Source organism: Phasianus colchicus, chromosome 4 (assembly GCF_987193195.1).
Source record: "Phasianus colchicus chromosome 4, bPhaCol1.hap1.1, whole genome shotgun sequence".
Taxonomy (NCBI): domain Eukaryota; kingdom Metazoa; phylum Chordata; class Aves; order Galliformes; family Phasianidae; genus Phasianus; species Phasianus colchicus.
Genome location: NC_143439.1, coordinates 55,157,634 through 55,177,622, shown reverse-complemented (window position 1 = coordinate 55,177,622; position 19,989 = coordinate 55,157,634). Strand labels below are relative to the sequence as shown.

Sequence of the window (19,989 nt, the reverse complement as noted above, 5' to 3'; positions counted from 1 at the left end):
ACCTTACAGGTCCCATTATTGAGTCCCGCTCTGATTTCCTGTCCTCTCATGAAAGCACACCCTTTACACCAGGAAAAGACCCTGCGTAAGCGATGGCCGGGCTGCTGTTACACAAAGGATCCTTTTACCTTGCACTACGTGTTGAGAGTGCATCGTATCGATCTAGGAATAAAACCTATTTTTCCAGTAGTCAACCCATCTTCTCATCTCAGCACTTTGTTTTAAAGTTTCTCCGTTTGCTGTTTTGTTTTAAAAGGAGTACACGAAACAAATTCTACTCCGGCAACGTTGCTATATTTAGCAAGAAGAAATGGTTTGCAAGCTTTTTTTCTTTTTGGATGCAGTTCAGGTAAAACAAACAAACGTGAACATGGCTGACTGTCAGCTTTAAGCCAAGCCTGCCTTCGTAAGTGTTAAAACTTGGGAGGAAATCTATTTGCAGCAAAATCTCACATTCATTTTGATTTCATATTCAGACTAACATGTGCTGCTAATCCTCAGCTGGTGAGTCTGACTGATGTAAATGCGAGCGTAATATGGGAAGGATGAAAATAGAAAGGAGCCTTGAGCACCAGAAAGAATACGTGCCTTAAAAATCCTTCTCATCTTCATCCCGAAAGCGGTGCGAGCTCCTCCGCTCCCGTGTACCGACCTCACCTCCTCCTTCTGAACTCCTCTCCTAATCATGCATATTTAATTCAACTTTGTCTATGTATCCTACGGTGTACACGGCCCTTCTATAAATAGACCCTTCGCATCCCAGATCACCTCCCCGCCTTCCCCCCGGTCACAGCCCAGCGCCGGCACTCAGACAGAGCCGCTCCGGGTCTGCCGGCACTCCGCTGCCTTTCACCGAGCCCCGGGCTCGCTGTCCCCCAAGGACCGAAGGAGCCTCCTAACAACGCCCGCTCCTACGGAACTGCGTTCCGCTACGGAACGAAACTAACTTTAGACGAAGGAACTGGTTTAAACCTGATTTTATTGTCCGCGCTCCCAACCGCTTCCCTCCTCGGTGGCTTCAGAGGAGCTCGGCGTGACGCCGCCTCGGTAGCGGCACAGCCCTCCCGTCCGCGCCGCTCGCGGCTCCGCGGCACCGGGGCACGCACCGCTCGCACGGAGCCGAGCGCGGGACGCGGCCGCCCGCCCGGCACGGCCCAACTCCTCCGGGCGCGGCCCGACTCCCGGCGCCGGGCGGGCAGCGCGGGCACCCGGCGGCCGTCACGGAGCCCCGGCGGCCGCGCCCCGCACACCGCCCCTCACAACTTCGCGGGGCGCCGGCGGGCGGCGAGGCGCCGCGCCGCGTTACGCGCCACGAGGCGGCCGCGCGCCCGCGCCGGCGGCAGCACCGAGAGCCCCGCCGGCTCCCCGCGGAGCGGCGCGCTCCCGGCGGCCCGCTCGCGGAGGCGGGAGCGGCGGCGCGCTGCCTCAGCCCCGGCCGCGCGGCGTAACCCGCGGCGGCTCGTTGGGGCACCGCGCCTCCCGGAGAGCGGGGCCGCGCGGCTCCCCCGAGCCCGGCGGAGGGAAGCGGAGCCCCGGCCCCGCGCCGCCGCCCCTTCCACTCAACTTTTCCGCTCGCTCTCCCCCCCACCCGCCGGCGCCGGGACCCGTCCACGCGCGGCGCGGCGCTGTAGACTCGCACCGCGCGAGCGCCGGGGGCGGCAGACTACGGCGGCTCTTTAATTACCGCCGCTCCGAAGCCTCCCGGCACGGCTCGCTGCCCCTCGGGCGCGGCGCCCGACCCTCCCTCGCTGCCCGGCCCGGCGCGTGCCCCGCGCTGCACAGTCATCAAAGTTCGGTGCGCGGGGACGGGGCGGGAGCGCCCGGCAGCGGAGGGGCGGCAGCGCCCAACTCCCTCGTCCGGCCCGAAAGGAGCCCCGGGAGGGCACCCGCGGCCGCGCCGGAGGAGAACGGGTCCCCTCGCCCCGCGGCTCGGCGAGGAGTTCCCCCGCTCGCCCGAGCCCTCGCGCCGGGCAGCGCGGCTCTCCCCCGTCCTGCGGGGCCGCCGGGCACGCGTGGCACAAAACGGGGCTGCTCCCAACCGCCCGCTGCGAGCCGAGCGCCCGGCTCACCTGGTTGTAGGAGGTCTCCCAGGAGGCGGTGTAGTTGTAAAAGAAGGAGGAGAAGAACGCGTCTTCCGACAGCCCGCAGCCGGCCATCCTCCGGGCGCACCGCTCGCCGGGCGGGCACGCAGCAGCCGGTGCACGCGAACTCTCGCCGCCTCTTCGCGCGGTCGCCGCCGCCGGTGCCGGTGCTGCTGCCGCGGAGCGCGCTTCGCCCTGGCGGCGGCCGGGGGACGCGTGCGGACGGGAGCGGGAGGCGGCGAACGCGGCCGGAGGAGCCGAGGGCAGCGCCGGGTGTGCGTGTGTGTGAGTGTGTGCGTGCGTGTGTCTGCGCGGCAGTGTAGAAGCACCGAGCGCCGCGTCACGTGTGCGCGCTCGCTCCGCCGCCGCCGCCGCCGGGCGCGGGCTGCGCTACGGCCGCCGGCACCGCGCCGCGCAGCCCCGCCATCCCCTCCGCCCGCCTTCCGCGGCGGCGCCGGCAGCGAGGGGCGCCGGGGGGACCCGCGGCCGCAGCGCGGCGGCCGAGCAGCGGGCAAGTGGCGCCGCGCCTCCCCCGCGCCGCGCAGCGCCGCCCGGCCTCCCGCCGCGGCCCGCCCCCCCCGCCCCGCCCCCGAAAAGTTGGGGCCCCGCGGCCCGGCCCACGCCTCGCGCTGCCCCGGGGCATCCCCTCGGCCGGCGGCTCCCGAGCGCGGGGATCGCTTTTGCTTTTTATTTGGCGCGGGGCAGCGCTGCCCGGAGCTGCGGGGCGTCCCGCGGGCGGCCGTGTGCGTGCGGCTGTCGGAGCGGCACCGAGAGCCGAAGCCGGCGGCGGAGCGCTCGCGGCGCGGGTCCGGCACGGCGGGGCCGCCGGGCAGCAGCAGGTGGGGGCGGCGCGGGCCTTCCGCGCTCTGACCGCACCGCGCGGTGCTCCGGCAGCTGGGACGTCTTCCTCGCTGCTGATGCTGGTGTCGGAAAGCAGGTAGCTGCAGAGGGAAGGGAGGCAGAAAGTGTAGTTGTACTTTTTCACAGGATAATTAGCATCTTTCATATAATAATATCTTTGCCGTAAAAAAAAAAAGAAAAGAAAGAAAGAAAGAAAGAAAGAAAGAAAGAAAGAAAGAAAGAAAGAAAGAAAGAAAGAAAGAAAGAAAGAAAGAAAGAAAGAAAGAAAGAAAGAAAGAAAGAAAGAAAGAAAGAAAGAAAGAAAGAAAGAAAGAAAGAAAGAAAGAAAGAAAGAAAGAAAGAAAGAAAGAAAAAAAATAAAAGAAAAAGCACAGAATCGCAGGATCACCTCTGGAGATCCCCTATTCCAAGCCCCTGCTGAAGCACGTTCTCCACAGTACGTTGTACAGGAAAGCGTCCAGGCATGGTTTTATAGTATCTCCAGGGAAGGAGACCCGACAGGCTCTCCAGGCAGGCTGTGCACTGGCTCTGTCATCCCCACAGGAGAGAAGTTTTCCCTCACACTGTATTGAACTTGCAGTGTTCCAGTTTGTGCCCACTGCTCCTTATTTTGTCACTGGGCATCACCTAAAAGAGCCCCATCCTGTTGACTCCCCCATTCCTGTTATTCCTAAGTTCCTCCTCACTCCTCCTCTCCATGTTTTTCTTTCCAATCACAATTCCACGGCAGGCTGGCAGTCTGCTGAGCGGCACCCAGAAGCCCTCAGCTAGCAATGGAGAGGATCAGGGCAGGTGGCAGGTTTCTGCCACTTGTCCACTGACATGTCCCCCTCCCACACAGTCTTAGGGACAAAACTGCCACTTGGAAACACCCGTGGGATCCCTGGAGCCTTCTGATTGCTGAGGAAATCTTGTTTTCTTCACATCAGTCTCCAAACTTGTCATGAACACGAAATACGCTGAGGCTTAGCAGAACATAATGGAACCTCATCATCATGATATGAGACAGCTTTGGATGAAGCTAACCAGTAACACCCAAGTTATCAGTCAGAGAAATCTTAGTGACAGGCAGCTCTGTTCCACAGCAGCTCACATGGCCTTTTAACTTGTCCAAAACCACATAAAAATAAAGCAGGAGAGGATGGGACAAGGCATTCTCCATATCTACAGTAATTTGTTTCTCAGGCTGCTTCGGTATTTTCCTTGAGAGACCTCAGCCTGCGAAGGCTTCTAATCAGTGGCCCACAAAGCTTCACATGACTTGACAACAGATTTCAGCCTTCCAGACAGCAGCAATTAAAGCTTTCACCATCCTTGAGCTGCTTCCCTCTCCTTCCTCAGATGGGTCAAAAAATCTGGATTCTAAAACGCTAAGGAACTTCACATCAAGTATTTCATCTTCACTTTTAAGTCTTACTGCATTCCAACCTGCATCTGTGCTCCAGAATTCCATCATTTGAAGCAAAGCTCCTACAACTGGAAAAGTTTTTCTTTTGTTATTGTTCCTCTGCTGTTGGTTTGGAATGTTTTTTGCTAGTACCTGATCTTTTCATCCACTTCAGTAGGTAGCATTTACTCCCTCCAGCAACAGAGGCATACTCTACTTTCCAACTGTATTCATTCAAAGCTCAAAAAAGATGATGGTTTCTTAAATGTGTGGTGGTTTTCCTGTCTTTTTCCTTCCAGCATTGTTCCTCAGCCTGCTGTTAACCACGTGCTCTGGCTCAAAATTCTGCATTTGAAGTTCACCAGAGTTACCCCTGCAGGAGCAGGAAGATTAGCTTAATTGCCTGGTGATCTAATAGATTCGTGATCTCCTAAAAGCACGGTAGCTGTTGGCTCTGCGGACTGCTCAGAACCCTATTCTGAGTTCTGTAGAGCATATTTCTGCTGGAAGCAAAACAAGATATGGAAACTTATTTATAGCATTGCTATTGCTCCTACAGACCATTCGTAGATGTTTTTAGTCGGACGTTACCAAAGTAGCCAATAGTCTGCCTGCTGCATGATTTAGTATGCTAACATCAGTGCTATTGTGATGTTGGTGACGAAGCAAAAAAACTTACACTACTTCTATTACTAAATATGTGGAACCAAATGTAATTTCCACCCTTTCCAATGACTGGGATGACAGATAACTGCAGTGAGTTTCAAAACTTGTTTAAACGAAAACTTTTCCAAAATTAATACATATTAAATTATCTTACAAACTTTTTGCTGTAGTTTGAAAGAACTCCTCTACAATACCAAGACACATTGTAGAAAGCTATTCAACACGTTTTTAATGTTTTGGTTTTTTTTTTTCCCCCTGTAAGCCAAGGTTTTGTTCAGACAGAGAGAGACAGACGTGTGCTTCAACAAGTGAGCAAAGCAGAGCTGAAATAACGGAACCTGTAAGAACAGCATTGCACTGCAGTATTGAATCTGGTACTTCTCTTCCAAGAGTGCCTACTCCTCCTTTCTCCTCTATCTCCTTCAGAAGATGCTGAAAACAGCACAAGTGCAATCACTCTCCATCTGGACAACAGTCAGTACAATGGGTCTGCGTAAGAGCAGTGAACTCAACAGTTTAACTTGGATTTTTTAATCACTGTTGAACAGAAAAATATGAAGACCATAGAAGAAAAGCAGCACTTGGTTATGTCATGCGTGTGGTGTAACTAACTTGACAGGTGGGACTCTGACTTTAAATTGTTCATTTGCCATCAGTGACAGTCCCAGTGTGATGCTGAAGTTCTCCAGATTTGCAGAGGAGGCAACCTGGCTACCACAGAATCACAGAATCACAGAATGACCTGGGTTGGAGGGGACCTCAAGGATCATGTAGTTCCAACCCCCCTGCCTAGCAGGGCCACCAAACATACACCTTTACTAGATCAGGTTGCCCAGAGCCTCGTCCAACCTGGTCTTGAACACCTCCAAGGACGGGGCATCCACAACATCCCTGGGCAGCCTGTTCCAGGACCTAACCACCCTCCTAGTAAAAAACTTCCCCCTAACATCCAACCTAAATCTTCCCTCTTTTAACTTAAAACCATTTCCCCGTGTCCTGCTATTATCAGCCCTTATGAAGAGTTTACTCCCCTCCTGGGAGTAAGTTCCCTTCAGATATTGAAAGGCTGCAATGAGGTCGCCCCGCAACCTTCTCTTCTCCAGGCTGAACAAACCCAACTCCCTCAGCCTGTCCTCATAGGGGAGGTGCTCCAGCCCCCTGATCATCCTCGTGGCCCTCCTCTGGACCCCCTCCAAAATCTCCATGTCTTTTTTGTACTGAGGGCTCCACACCTGAACACAGTACTCCAGATGGGGCCTCACAAGAGCAGAGTAGAGAGGGACAATCACCTCCCTATCCCTGCTGACCACCCCTCTCCTGATGGAGCCCAGGATCCCATTTGCTTTCCGGGCTGCCAGAGCGCACTGCTGGCTCATGTTAAGTTTCTCATCTATCAGGACCCCTAGGTCTTTCTCTGCCGAGCTGCTCTCAAGGACAACTCCCCCCAGCCTGTACAGGTGCCTGGGGTTCTTTGCATGGCCTCTGCACGAAGCTGATAAAGACAAAACATTAAAAATGAAATCTACAAAAAGCATGCGTCCTGTATGTTAACAGCTCCATATAGAAGGTACCCTTCAAAGATTAAGCATACCACATTGCTGTGGGCAAAAGCCAGAACATCACGAAGGCACATTTCTTTTCCATATGCAGTGATCTCTTGAGAAATTCCCTGAGAAGGAAGGCTTCTGGAGACCTTTGGTTTGAGAAGCACACAGTGAATTTGAGACAGAAAAGACATTCAACTTCCATGTTCCATATAAGCAGATATATAGCAGAGCAGTCCCAAGGAGATGATGATTTGGTTCAGTTCGTAGCCTCTAAATGAAGGTTCCACAGCACAAGTGCTGTGCTATGGCTGCACGTGTTTTATTTAGTTTGGTGTAGTGACCCTCTAGTAATCAGTGTGGCATTTAAACTGAGTGCTGTGGTTCCCACCATTTTTTTAAAGCTTGTAATTACAAACACTCCAAAACGATTTATGGGCACCACTCTTTTATCCACCACCCTCATGTTATTTTTCCCCACTGGCAGACACATGTAGCTTTTTTTTCTGACTTTACTAGATTTCATTAGTTGAAAATCTCTTCTTACAGGGCAAATGTTTAATGATACCAGGTATTCTAAAATGAAGTTAGCAGCTGTGCTGTATCTTATTTGCAGATGAATAAAGAAATATTTCTACTTAGCCTGTTCATAAATGCAATAAAAGCCTTTTAAAGTCAATTAAGGCAGTCCATAAAAATTGAAGAGGGAAGGCTTTAAAAGTCCAGTGTTAGGTTTTCAATTAAGGCTAATACTTTAAAACTTCCTTAGCACCTTCCATCAAATTATTTCATTTTGCTTTATGAACACTTCTGGAGCAAGGTATTACATCCTCCTGATGTTTGAGGAGATCAACAGTTTAAGCTCTGAACCTTTGGAAAAGTCAAGCAACGTGGTCAGACAATGTTTGTAAAAGCCATTAGCCCCAGGGGATCAAAAACTGACTTACAGCAGAAGTGAAGATTCCAGAATCTTTAGGTTTCTACCGAATGTTAAGATAACTGCCATCTATAGCACAAAAAATGTAAAATTAGGCATAACTGTGAATGAAACCAGTGGTGGATGAGAACACAGCAAGCACGGTCACTTTTGCAACATCACTTCAGTGTTCTGCATCCTTTCATTGGCTTCTCACAGTATTCTAGCTAAAATCAGTAGGACTTGTTTTTTTCATCTTCACGTGGCAGGTCATCTGAGTGCTAAGTCACCTGAGAGACTCGGAGCTCCCAAAACAGCTTCTACACATCAGAATCATCATCTTACCTGCAAGAGGTGTGTGTGTAGGTTCTCCAGCAGCATGGCAACAGGTTATGATTAATCAAAATAGAGCTTTTATTAAGTACCCCAAACAGCCGCTCCCAAACTTCAGCTGAGTGCTACTATTTTGCAAATAAAAGGTTCTGCAGAGCACCTGAAAGAAAATTGCAGAGAGGGATGCCCCCAAATTGATTTCCATTGATCACAATACAGCAAATGGATAGTTAGTATTCAATGAGTGCTGAATGCTGGTATAGGAATTTATCAGAACTAGCTTTTCTGAAGTTTTGCTTTGTCCAGTATATTTCTTAAGATTGTGTACATAACTGTAATACCTGGATACTTTCAAATAGTGCTCTAAATTGTGACTGATAGCTGCTCATTCCTGCCACCAAAAGGCAGTAGTATCGTGTTGGAGCTTTTGCTGTACATGGCAAGAAAAAAAAATGGTTGAAGAAACACTCCTTCCAGTTAAGATTATGGATGATTATCACTGTGCCAATTTGTTACACAGCCTTGTATTGCCCCTGTACCCTTACAGTTGCACCAAAAAAACACTGGCACTGGTTTTGATGCTTGTGTTCTTCAATCCAGATCCAAATCCAGGTTCTTAAGCACCTGGAAGATAAGCTTGAGGCCTGCAATGTAACTCTTTCTTACAAGTTTGTTAGATGGTAAAGACCCCATACACAAAAAAGACAAAGAGATGACTGAAGTTAGATAGCTGGCTACTCCAAGAAAGAGGACAACCGAAAAGTTTTCTTTTTTTTGTAAATGCTGCTTTGTGAGACCATCAGAAATTCCTAACAAGATTCTCTAAAGCCATCTCAATGTCATGACCACTCAATGTCATGACCAACTGCAAATGAACAACTTCTGAGAAAACTACATTTTCCAAAATGTTTTTATCTCACTATCAGTCGATTATCTGCCTTGCTTGAGTTGAGCTTTAGTTGCCTGCTCTTTATCCATGAACTAATCCTATCTAACCACTGAGTCAACTCGATAATTGAAGTTACATGAAATCAGCAAGTGAATAAAGTAAAACTGGAGATTCAAAAGAAGTAAAAATAATAAAGATAAATAAATCTGCCACAAGACTAAAAGCTAGATTACATGAAATTTTGCTCATCTCAGAAGTGCAGGAAATTATTTTCCTTGATTTCTGCAAGATCAAGTGCGCCACTGATTAAAACTTTGTCTACTGAAGTGGAAGAGCAGAACACTGATGAGTTTGATTGTCCTGCAAGCAAGATATTTTCAATGAGACGGTTATAAAATGAAGCCACTATGATAATTTAATTCCTAGTTAAGGCCTTCCAGCAGCTTTTCAACATGAGTAATCTTCAACAGTTCAATACCCCCCAAATTATAAATAACAACCAAGCGAATACGTGTCATTCAGATGTAAGCAGGCATGAATGTATGAGGTAGTTTGTAACTTTTGATAGTCTCGCCACCAATTAACAATGTAAAGAAATTACTAAAGCCCTGTATGATTATAACCACTCCAAAATAACATTTCTGTGGTTAGTTACTCTATGAAGTAACAAATGTTATATAGCAACTATATAAGTAACCAATCTATATGAGCATCTATTTCCAAGAAAAAGCCCATAGATATTCTTCCTGGTCCTGGATACATTCTGGTCACCGTGAGTAAGTGATTTAAACTGAGTAGAATCACCACTATTTTATCAATCACAGTAAAGATGTCACCTAAGAACAAATGTATTGAAAAGTGTGATGAGATCTCTTGTCATACTCAGATAATGAAGGAGGTGAGGGACCCCGCTGTCCTTTATTCAAAGCTTATTGATTAAGCAGTAGCACCTCACCATCACAAAGTATACTGAAGATATTAAAAAAACTCTATACACTGCATGGTGAGGAATGCAGAAGAGGAGACAACAGATTCCCAGTTGCACGCTGTGAAATGCAGTGAAATTCTATTTACTGTCTTTTGCACAATCCTAAGAAAAGCTCTGATTGACACAATTCTTTTTTTTTTTTTTTACACAAGAAATACCACAAAGAGGCAGCAAACCCTCAGAAATAATTGATATTTGAAAGGGATTTGACAGATCATTAACTTTGGATTTCATTAGTGACATCATTCTATTTGACCCAATTAATAAACACAAACCTCACTAAGAGAAAACATACCCTAAGCCAAGTAGGCATTTTGTAGCAGGCATTGTATTTCAGCCTGTCCTTTCTGTTACACAACATCCAAAACCAAAGCAAAGAGTAATCATTTTTCTTGAGGCAGACTACAGTGAATGCAATGGAAGGCCATTAAAATTCCTCTGCTTTTTTTTTTTTTTTTTTTTTTTTTTTTAAGTCAAAATTTTGGAAGCAGTAAGAATAAAGATTTGCTGTTAATTTTGTTGTTAATTAAGGCAGTTCCGAGTCCAGCCAGCCCTCCATTGATACAGGTGTTTAAAATATATCTAATCAGATTATTTTATCAAGAAACTGCTAAAAAAGCATTTGAGTTTACAAAATCTCACAGTACCTACTGAAATCCAATCACTAGTCTCTGAAGGAGCCAGCAGACTACAAACTGTTGGACTCTTAAGTTTGATTTGCAAAAAAAAAAAAGACCTGCAAGAAATGGTAGTGTTAAGTAACAGTACAGTAGACTATTATGATGAACAGGTTTATGAAGCAGGCCTTTCCTATTTCGTAACTGAATATTTTGCTATTCACTTTCCATAAATCTCCAAAAACAAATGGGATTTCTGAAAACGATGGCTCTACCACTACATTCCCATTTAACCCAATGTTTGACAATGACAGGGAATGCAGAGAACTGACATTTGAGTGGAGTATTTGGATTTACAAAGCAGGGAGTCCAATGGAGAGCTTTATAACAATACCTTGTAAGGCGTAGCCCTGATATAACATCCATAAGGAATACATTTCCTACTGTTCTTCTTTCCATTCCCCTTACAGACCTTTCTTTAATGGTGGTTTGCATAGCAACAAGCTGTTCATTGTCCATAAGTTTACTGAAGTGACTCTTTAGCAAACGGGGCAAACAATTCCAGCAGCATGGCTGGAATTTCAAATTCTAGCCAATTATTACCTGTTTTTAAAAGATTTTTTTTTTTTTTTTGAAGTATTTTAAAAAAGTAATTTAAGTCTGCTTCCATTATATTGCATAACCAAACAGCTATTGGAACAAAGCTGTCAATACCCTTCTGGACAGCTGGCTGCTCCTAGAAACATTTTGTGAATCTCACTGCTTTTAACCTCCTGCCACAGTATGAACTGTACTGTAAGCCTTTCACTGAAGTCACTGAAGGTTCACAGTGCGTTCAGGTGTTTTTTGCTGTTGCTTTTATTTTATTTTAAAGAACTACTCCATCCCTGTCAGATAAGAAAGGTTTATCAGTTACCTGTTATTCAACAAGCAAAATGGAACGACCTCAAATACAGCATTCTAAGGTTTGACAAGTTGAGCTTAGTTTGTTAATCTTTAAAATTACACACAAACGTTGACAGTAAAAACTGGTACCTTCATAATGCTGAGAAGGCTGATATTTTTGAGGATAGTTTTTCTTGTTAGTATGAACAGAAGCCATTTCATCACACAGCTGAATACTGAAAGGAAGATGTAGCTCCACCAGCAACGCTGCTCTGCAAAGCCTGGCAAGTACTTGGTGCTGTAAGTGTTGTTTGTGCTGCTGGAAGCAACGAGGCTGGGAACATTAACGCGGTATGCTTACAAAATAAACACTAAAATCAAATGGAAAGCAAGAGCCTACCTGAGCTAAAAGAATAAGACCAGCCCAAAATAATATATGTTTAGAGCCACAGAAAATATTTATTATCAACAGTAATTTGTGCTATGTTTTAATTTTCTACACAACATAATGACTGCATAGCTTTCATAGCTGGAAAAAACTTAAAGAATCACTCAGAGCCAAGATGTATACAAATGAGAATTATTTTATCATCTGTCCAACATACATTCACCATTTTTGAGAAACTGCAAAATTAAACACCTCAAATCATCAGAACTAAGCTATTACCACTGCTATAGGAATGTTGTTTTACTGCTGTTACCACACTTAGTTTAATCCCTCGATAGTAGAAGTTGGCATCTCCTTGATGCCAAACGTTTATCTCAAATGCATCAGTGAAAATTAGAGGCAGTCTGAGCTTGTCGTTTGTGCTCTCATATGATGGTTTAATCCTGTTTCAAAGCTGCTTGGTTCAAGATAAAAAATATTTGAAGTTTGTGCTACAAGAGACCAATGCCCAGTTTTATATCAACAGTTCTAGGACGTGTATCAAAAAAAGAAAGCTACTTGTGCAAGATATATTAGTAGAAAATGAACCAGGTTGACCAAGTAGATCATTTTCCCTCTTTGCTTCAAATAACTCACATCACATACATAGCCCCCAAATTAAATGATTTTAAAAGGTCAGAGTATTGATACATACAATAGTAAAAGATGTTTATCATTAAACCTTCAGCTACTCTAAAGACAAAATAAACAACTACTTCTAATAAAGTACAGTAAGTGAATAAATGCATGCATTTATCTCTACACTTCCTAACACCGTGGTATGCTATGGCTTTTTATTGCTAAATTGTCACAAAATGAAGGAAATTATAGCAATCTGATTACAAATTAGCAATTACAGCTTGACTGGGTGGAAGGAAAACTACTTGCCCTTTAACTCTTGTTAAAGAATCTTTGTAAATGACATGCTCATACTTCAGCACGTTTGGTTTAACCCTGCTTTTTGTAGGACAAAGATTAAGCAGTTTCCAATGTGCAGCAGGCAGTGCAAATGGAAAGCAACAATCACAAACCAGTGCTGGGTTGGTGTCACAAGCCTTTATCCCAAAAGCAAGGAAGTGATCAGGCTGTGGCATTACTGCTGTGCAAAGACTGGAATATTAGAGAACACACCAACACCAACTGGCCTGTGCCAACAGCACTTCACCTTCAGTGAGCACACCTACAACAAATTAATAGGCCTGTGAGTATAACTGCAAATAAGACTGCAGTGCAGATCCTTTGCATCTGTTTACAGACCTCTCAGAAGTTTGGTTGTTCTGGTTGTTCTTAATTTTTTTTTTTTTATAACAAAGACAGTAAAGCGTGATCTCACCATTTATTCCCATCCCTGACAAAAAATATCTAAATGCTACAGAATCCCTAGAGATCTAAACACAGTATCCATAAAGTTAAGAGAGACATACCTAAATGCAGCTTTACATACAGTCACCAGCACTACCTCTAACAAACCTGAACATCACCTCACATCAATGCTAGCCCTTCACTGCTTTGAGGTATTATACAGAAGCTCTATTAAGATGGAAGACTCTCCTCTTCAAAAATATAGATATTTTGATTTAGTATTGTACTATCTAACACGTTAAAAAAAAAAGTCCTGCAGTATAAATAGTTCATTTCATACAAACAATGCATTTCAAAAAAAGAAAAAAACAACACAATTCCTCTGGGGAAAAAACAAAATCAGTGTAAATAAAGCAAGTATTGCTTTTCCTTTCAGATAGCCAACTAAATCCTCATGGAGCAATTCTTCACAGCATCACAGAACAGTAGGGCTTGGAAGGGACCTCAGGAGATCACCTAGTTCAGCCCCTAGCTGCATGCAGCTCCCTACAGCAGGCTGCAGTACACTGAAACACACTGACACCCCCTGGCTTGTATTCTGAACACTCTGAAGCAATTTACAAGACATCAGTAAGGCAGGGATCACAACAGAACAGCAGATGGCTAAGGTTGGTCAGGTGCATTTGGAACTGGAACGTACTTTACTCACAATCCCCCGCTCTGTCAGCCAGCAGAAAGAGCCGCAGCACAGAGCATTTCACTGTCATTCAAAGATACTTCCTAGCACAGACCTGCCCTGATCCAAAACAGAAAGCAAACGTTTCTGGGTGCTGCTACCATTTAAGAAAATTTGGAGAGGATAAAAAATTCAAGTTATTTCAGTTAACAGTGGTACTTCACAAAAAGTGCATGGGAGCCTTAAATTCCATCTACCATTAGACAGCTCCTCTGTTCTGTTAACTCCAACTTATTTTTTTCCTATTTACTGCAATCTAAGCAGCCAAAATCAGTTATGTTGAGTACCAACAGCAATTTTAACTATGCCATGAAGTAAACAGTGGCTTTCATACCCTTACAGATAAAACAGACCAATTAGTAGATCTGTCTCCTTAGTCTCCCTTTGTTTTTCCAGCCCAATGTTAATGACAGCTTTTCCATGAGGGAAAAAAAGGAATGAAGTTCCACCTTTCAAAATGCTTAAGAATAACAGCCCATACTCAAAATCAAGTTATTCTGCATGTAACCACTGTACGCCTAAGATAACTGCAGCTGAGAGTTCCAGATACTTTTCCATTAGGACGTAAATACTATCTGGCAAATCCCATTGTACCTTTCATTACTCTTTCACAGAAGGCTACTTATTAGTTGTCCTCTTCCCACCTACTACAGGGCTCTAAAGCTACTTCTAAGTGAGGTTTGCACTCAATCCACAGTGATTTAAGCTTGTCTACCTGTTACTGCCCTAAATCCTTAAATACTTTGTTGCTTAACAAACAAACCACACATCAGTACAGCGCAGCAAAACCTGGTTGCAAGATGCCCGCAGTAGGACCGTGAGCTTTCCCACTCCAACCCTACCGCCATTCCATTGTCCATGTTCACACATGTAATCCTATACAAGAACACACTTCAGCCCTAAACTCAAGTATTGTAAATGTTTTGAGTGGCAGTTCTTCACTGAGAAAAGTGTTCCCAAGGAATCATGATGACATACACAAAGTCATGCACGTATCAAGTTCACCAGATTCCCAAGATGCTTGTGCTTCAGCATCTTCTCAAACTGCTAGCACACAGATTCCAGTGAGGTTTCAGCAGCCAAGCTGATTCCCATCGCATGCATTCCAACTGCCAAGAGGAAAGAGAGAATTTGGCCTCTTCAGTCCCCAGTGACAGCTGTGAAACCCGACAGCCTTCCAATTAAGCCAATGACATTGGTGCACCCCAGAGCCTTCAGGTGGATTGCACAGGTGTCACCGACTTAATTGGAAGATGGCAGGGCTGCACAGCTGTCAGAGGACATTAATCTGGCCAGTAGTATTTGCATTCCTGATAGCAAGGATGCACAGGAATGAAAGATCCCAGGTTGACTGTCATACTCACAAACAAGCCAAGTTTGCCGGTATGACATTTTAAAAAGAAAAAAACCAAAAAGCCCAAGTTTCTCCAGTGTCAAGTTCCACTCACAGCCATACCCATCTGCTCCCCAGCTCAAGTACCAAATCTACTGCTATCTATGCCAGCTGGTTCTGGGTCCTCAAGGGATTTCATGCTGAGAACTGGCTCTGTTTGTGGACCTTGCCATACCTAGGAAAAGTTTCACAGAAGGTGGTTCTACACCATTTAGCTGAAGGCTGCACGGAAATACTAGAGAAATTCTTACCTGAGGGCAGCCATTTTTCAGCATTCCACATTTCCCTCCCCCTGAAGAAGGACAAGAGAATTATGAAACACCATGTACTGAACTTGAGAATTACTCTAAAGCAGAACTTTGTGAAGTAATATGTTTTGGGGAAACAGTTCTGAAATCAAAGCTTTAGTCGTTGAGACCATCTGTCATTAACTCAAGAACTCTCAACTGCAATTAAAGAACACAATTTTGAGTTCAGTATTTTATAAATGGTCAATCTATCTCCTCAGTTACTTCACAGAGCAGGGAAGCCCACGAACAACACCAGACCAATTTCAGCAATCCTCTAGTGGGGGAAATCCTCTGCTCCCTCACTTTGTTCTCAGCTTGGAGAAGACTCACAAGTCCCACTGCGTTATAAATTCAATCAACTTTACCTTCAGACATGCTTCTCTTTATGATACTGTTTTCACTGCTAAGGAGTTTCCACAGCTTCTCTACTTATCCTCCACCAAACTGCATTTAAAAAAAAAGAACTGAAAGAGAATCCTGAAATCACTTGATTCCAAGTAATCTTTTAGCTAAATGTTTAACCTACAATTTACAGGATACACCTGTGGCTTAAGATCAGTCTTCCAGTAGCATAAATGAGATTGGCTATCAAATCTCTAGGCAAAACATGCCTTAAAAGCAAGACAAAAAAATCCTCACGCTGGAAGTGACAACAACTCCCACTCTAGGGGAATCTGTTCTGGCAAAAGCTGCTCCAGTCTATCTTTGCCAGAAGAACTCAATCTCAAATGTATTATTTCTAGGGAAGGAAAAAAACCCTCAATCTGACCAAATATTAAATCTTACTAATTAAAATTCCTCATGAAGTTACCTTCCTATCTTGAAAATGATGTCAAGTCATATTTCATTAAATATCAGTACAAAATGACAATACTGAAGTTAAATTTGACTACAGCGTGGCTTATGGAATTATTTTTGTTAATCTGAAATGGTATCTGAACACTGCCTGGTAGGGTAAGTTCCAGCTAGCCACAGATGCTTCACTTTAGAGGACAAATAACCACAGTTCTGCCATGGAAACATCTGGGAACGGTTCAAGAAAGCATTCTCCAAAGAAATTTGCAGACATGCAAAATATTCACTTTTTAAAGAATCTTCTACATAACTTAAAGAAGTTTGCAAGAAATTAAGACTTTATGTAGTATATTGATGCCACCATCATTCTCCGCTTAAGCATCTGTGCTTTTTAATATTATACTACTGCCACGTCAATAAAGCACTTTAATGAGAGACTAAGCGAGTTCTCACATTTCCATCAAAATAACTGAAATACTGACATACTGTGGGCACAAAATTAGTATAAATAGACTTTATTGAAGTCAGTACCTTTGTACTGAAGCTGAAGGTTGTGTCTACATAAGCACAAGTTGTAACATTTCACAACTTCTAAAAGGAATGTCAACAATTACAACGATCATGCATACCATGGTCGATAATCACATTTTTAGAAGCATTTTCAACCATTTCTAAAGAAATGCTTATAACATTGTTATATATAGAACTACTTTCAATAAACTGCAAAACATTGATCAGCTTTTCCAGTATGAGCTACAGTGTCAACACAAAAGGGAGGCATAAATGTTTAATTTATGAAATCAGAATGGAATATTTACTGTAAAGAAAAATTAAAAAGCTTTCAAATAAAAGGCCATTATTGAACCAAAGTGAAGAGCACAACTTGAACTTTGAATCCATTCATCTTTTAAAGCTGTCCTCTGAATAACTTCAGTTCAAAGCATAAATTCAGTACTGCGAGTATTCCTTGGACTGAAGTTTGGCAATGATGCGATCCAACTGTCTCTTTGCTTCACATTGTGGAAAATTGCTCATGTCATAATATTGAGGGGCAATTTTCACCAGCCTGTCAAAAAAGGAAAAATTGATTACTAATACTCCAGCTTTGAGATGCATCCTATACAAATTCTACAACTGACTGAAACAGACACTTTCCTTTTATTTTTTTTCCCCCATCTTGCATTTCTGAGGTTAATGAAAGAGTGCACACTTAAATTTCAATCCTGTGCCCAAGTCCAAAACAAAAAAGCACACAATTATGCCCACCCTAAGTAGCAGCTTGTACAAAGCTAGCAGTTAACTCTTAGCTGGTTTAAGCTTAAAAACCCAGTTAAGAGAAAGACATTATATTTCCATTTCAGCATTTTCAGTTCTTGTTCAGAAAGATTTCTGCTGAAGATTTGAAACAGTGTTGTGTGTTAAATTACAAAAGAAAGCATCCTATATCCTGTGCTACTTGACTTACAAATTCAAAGCCTTTCTACGCAACATACTATTTCAACAACACTGAAAAACCTCCCATATTCCCCCAGGCTTACAACTTTGCAGATCAGGTCTAACCTTAAAGACAAGGGAGAAGATTCTGATCTCCACTGTTGACCGAGTACAGGCCTCTCAATTCCTTGATATTCACCCTACTGACTAGCAGTATTATGACAAGGCAGGTTCTACCAATATTAAAACTTTCCTCCCTATTTTAAGAAAGCGCTGAATCTTGTAGATCCCTACAAAAAAATCTAGAAACACAAACTGCCATGAAAGGTTCTAGATCTTGAGGCATCTACCAGCATCTCTTTAGCACACAAAGAAGTGCTGGGACACAATCCCAAATGTAGTATCCCTAAGCAGCTCCTCCAGAACTGACTCAACAAGCTCTGAAGCCAAAGGTCTCTCGTAGAGCCTGAGCATCTGAGTTTTGCACACAACTCCCCAAAACCAGGAACTGGTATCCACAAAGATGACCTTTAGTCATCTACAAGTTCACTAGTCCATACAATTGCCATTTCCCAAACTGTTTTGATAATATTGGATTCATGAAAAGTGAAGACTGTCTATAATGGGAGAAAAAAATCAATCCACTTCTCAGTAGTTCACAACTGCTTTACAACTTTCTGCTTACCATTCAGGTTTGATGTCTGTACATGTCCGGATGTAGTTCTTTGTTGTAAGGACAAACTCATTATAAAGCACCCACTCCGGTTTGTGATCGAGAACAGTGGAAGGATGCAACTGTACCACTTGGTTATCTTTTACTGTTAAGTAATGCCCTGTTCGTTCCAAGTGTGCCACCTAAGTAAAAAGAGAACAATTCATTAGCACAGGAGGGCTTAAGCGACTTTGAGTAGCACTGCATCCAAAATACTTCATTGCAGCTTTGAAACCTTCTCTAAATTTAGCTCATTACTTGACCACTTGAAGCACTCAGATTTTTGTACACACAATCAGGATGCCAGATGTTTCTACTAATTGCCTTACATGTATACACTAATATACCATTCAAGCAACATTATAAAAATAGTTACCACCAAGAAGAATTATTAGTACAGCAGCAATGAAAACAGTACTGAATGAAATATTTAACAGACAGGTTTGTGAACACCACAATCAGCTGTGATCTAGCACAAAACTCCTTGCAGCACACCATCTGCAGCTGCTGCTTACGGGTCCTACAGTAGCTATATTATCATTTCAAGCTTTTACTAATGCACTGTTTCAGTAGTGATTTTATTGATGCATCTATTATTGTACAAATTCCCCCACGGTGAGCCTGGAAAAAGAAGTGTCAGTCCAGTTAGAATGGGAAATTTAACATGTCCAAAACTAACAACAGCCTCGTACAGCACAAGCTTCAGAGCTGAAAAATGTAGGTTCAGCAACATACTTCTGCTGCGACCTTGGTAAAAATCAATTAACCTCCCTGACCAAGCTTCTCACTCTGTGAAAGGGTAGAATGTCTGCCTCACCAAGATGATCTGATACCTGAGCTCATTAAGATTTGGTAAAGCAATCACTTATCCTTAGAAGGATGTTCCCTGTAAGAACAGTTAATCTAGAAGTACAGGTAACTAAAATTAACCTTTCGATACTGGAAATTCAAGATGACCCTCATAGTTATTTCATCATTTATATGTATCAAAATACCATAAAAAGATTAAGCAGAACAGAGCAGCTAAAAAGATGTGCAAAAAGACATTTTTAATCAGATAATCATTAGCTACTTCCCTCTAATACAGACTGTATACTTTTTTGTTTTTCAATTGTTTTAATTCCTACAGTTTTTTTTTTCTTTTCCTTCTCAAAGGTAAATGACATTTATTAAATTAAAATCACAGGATTTCTAATCCAATAGTTACCTCAAATTCTACATAAGCTTTGCAACAAGCTATTTACTTTTAAATTTGCCTCTCTGTTATACATTATGACATTCCTACCTAGGACATTCACTTCCATAATCACCAGCTGTTCTCACCCCAGACTTCAGACATCATACAGCTATTTTATTTTCAAGTATGGAGAGCCAACAGAAGCACTTTTAAAAGGAAACAGTGCACTGCCCATAACTACTCAGGCTTAATTTCATTCAGCTTAACTCAAAATTTGCAGAATTAAATATCAGTACAGCTGTAAACCAGAGCAGATTACTAACTCATCTGTTTCAGACGTGGCACAACAATAGTGCACGTGAGTGCTGAATTATGCACTTTATTTTGTTTTTAAAAAAAATTTCACTTTTTCCCTGAAGTGAATATGCGTACAAGTATATCTAAGTATTTTAGCTGCTGCTGCTCCTCCTATAGAAGGACAGTACAATCAGTTTAGTTTCTTCCACAAAACTGCGTTCTTCTGAATTTAAAATCAATACAACTTACCTTTACCACC

At 43.7% G+C, this 19,989-nt stretch overlaps 2 protein-coding genes across 2 annotated transcripts in view; both read right to left on the bottom strand.

Annotated features, from left to right (window-relative positions):
- Window positions 1–2,451, bottom strand: part of PPARGC1A (PPARG coactivator 1 alpha) — a 344,564-nt gene extending 342,113 nt beyond the window's left edge. The window contains exon 1 of the mRNA XM_090139600.1: window positions 2,070–2,451. Coding sequence (XP_089995726.1) covers window positions 2,070–2,156 — 87 coding nt within the window. The 5' untranslated portion in view covers window positions 2,157–2,451. The remainder of the gene's footprint in view (window positions 1–2,069) is intronic.
- A 14,158-nt stretch (window positions 2,452–16,609) lies between these two features.
- Window positions 16,610–19,989, bottom strand: part of DHX15 (DEAH-box helicase 15) — a 41,677-nt gene continuing 38,297 nt past the window's right edge. The window contains exons 13-14 of the mRNA XM_031588432.2: window positions 18,230–18,399; window positions 16,610–17,176 (exon numbers count right to left, since the gene is read on the bottom strand). Of these exons, the coding sequence (XP_031444292.1) occupies window positions 17,059–17,176; window positions 18,230–18,399 (288 nt within the window). The 3' untranslated portion in view covers window positions 16,610–17,058. The remainder of the gene's footprint in view (window positions 17,177–18,229; window positions 18,400–19,989) is intronic.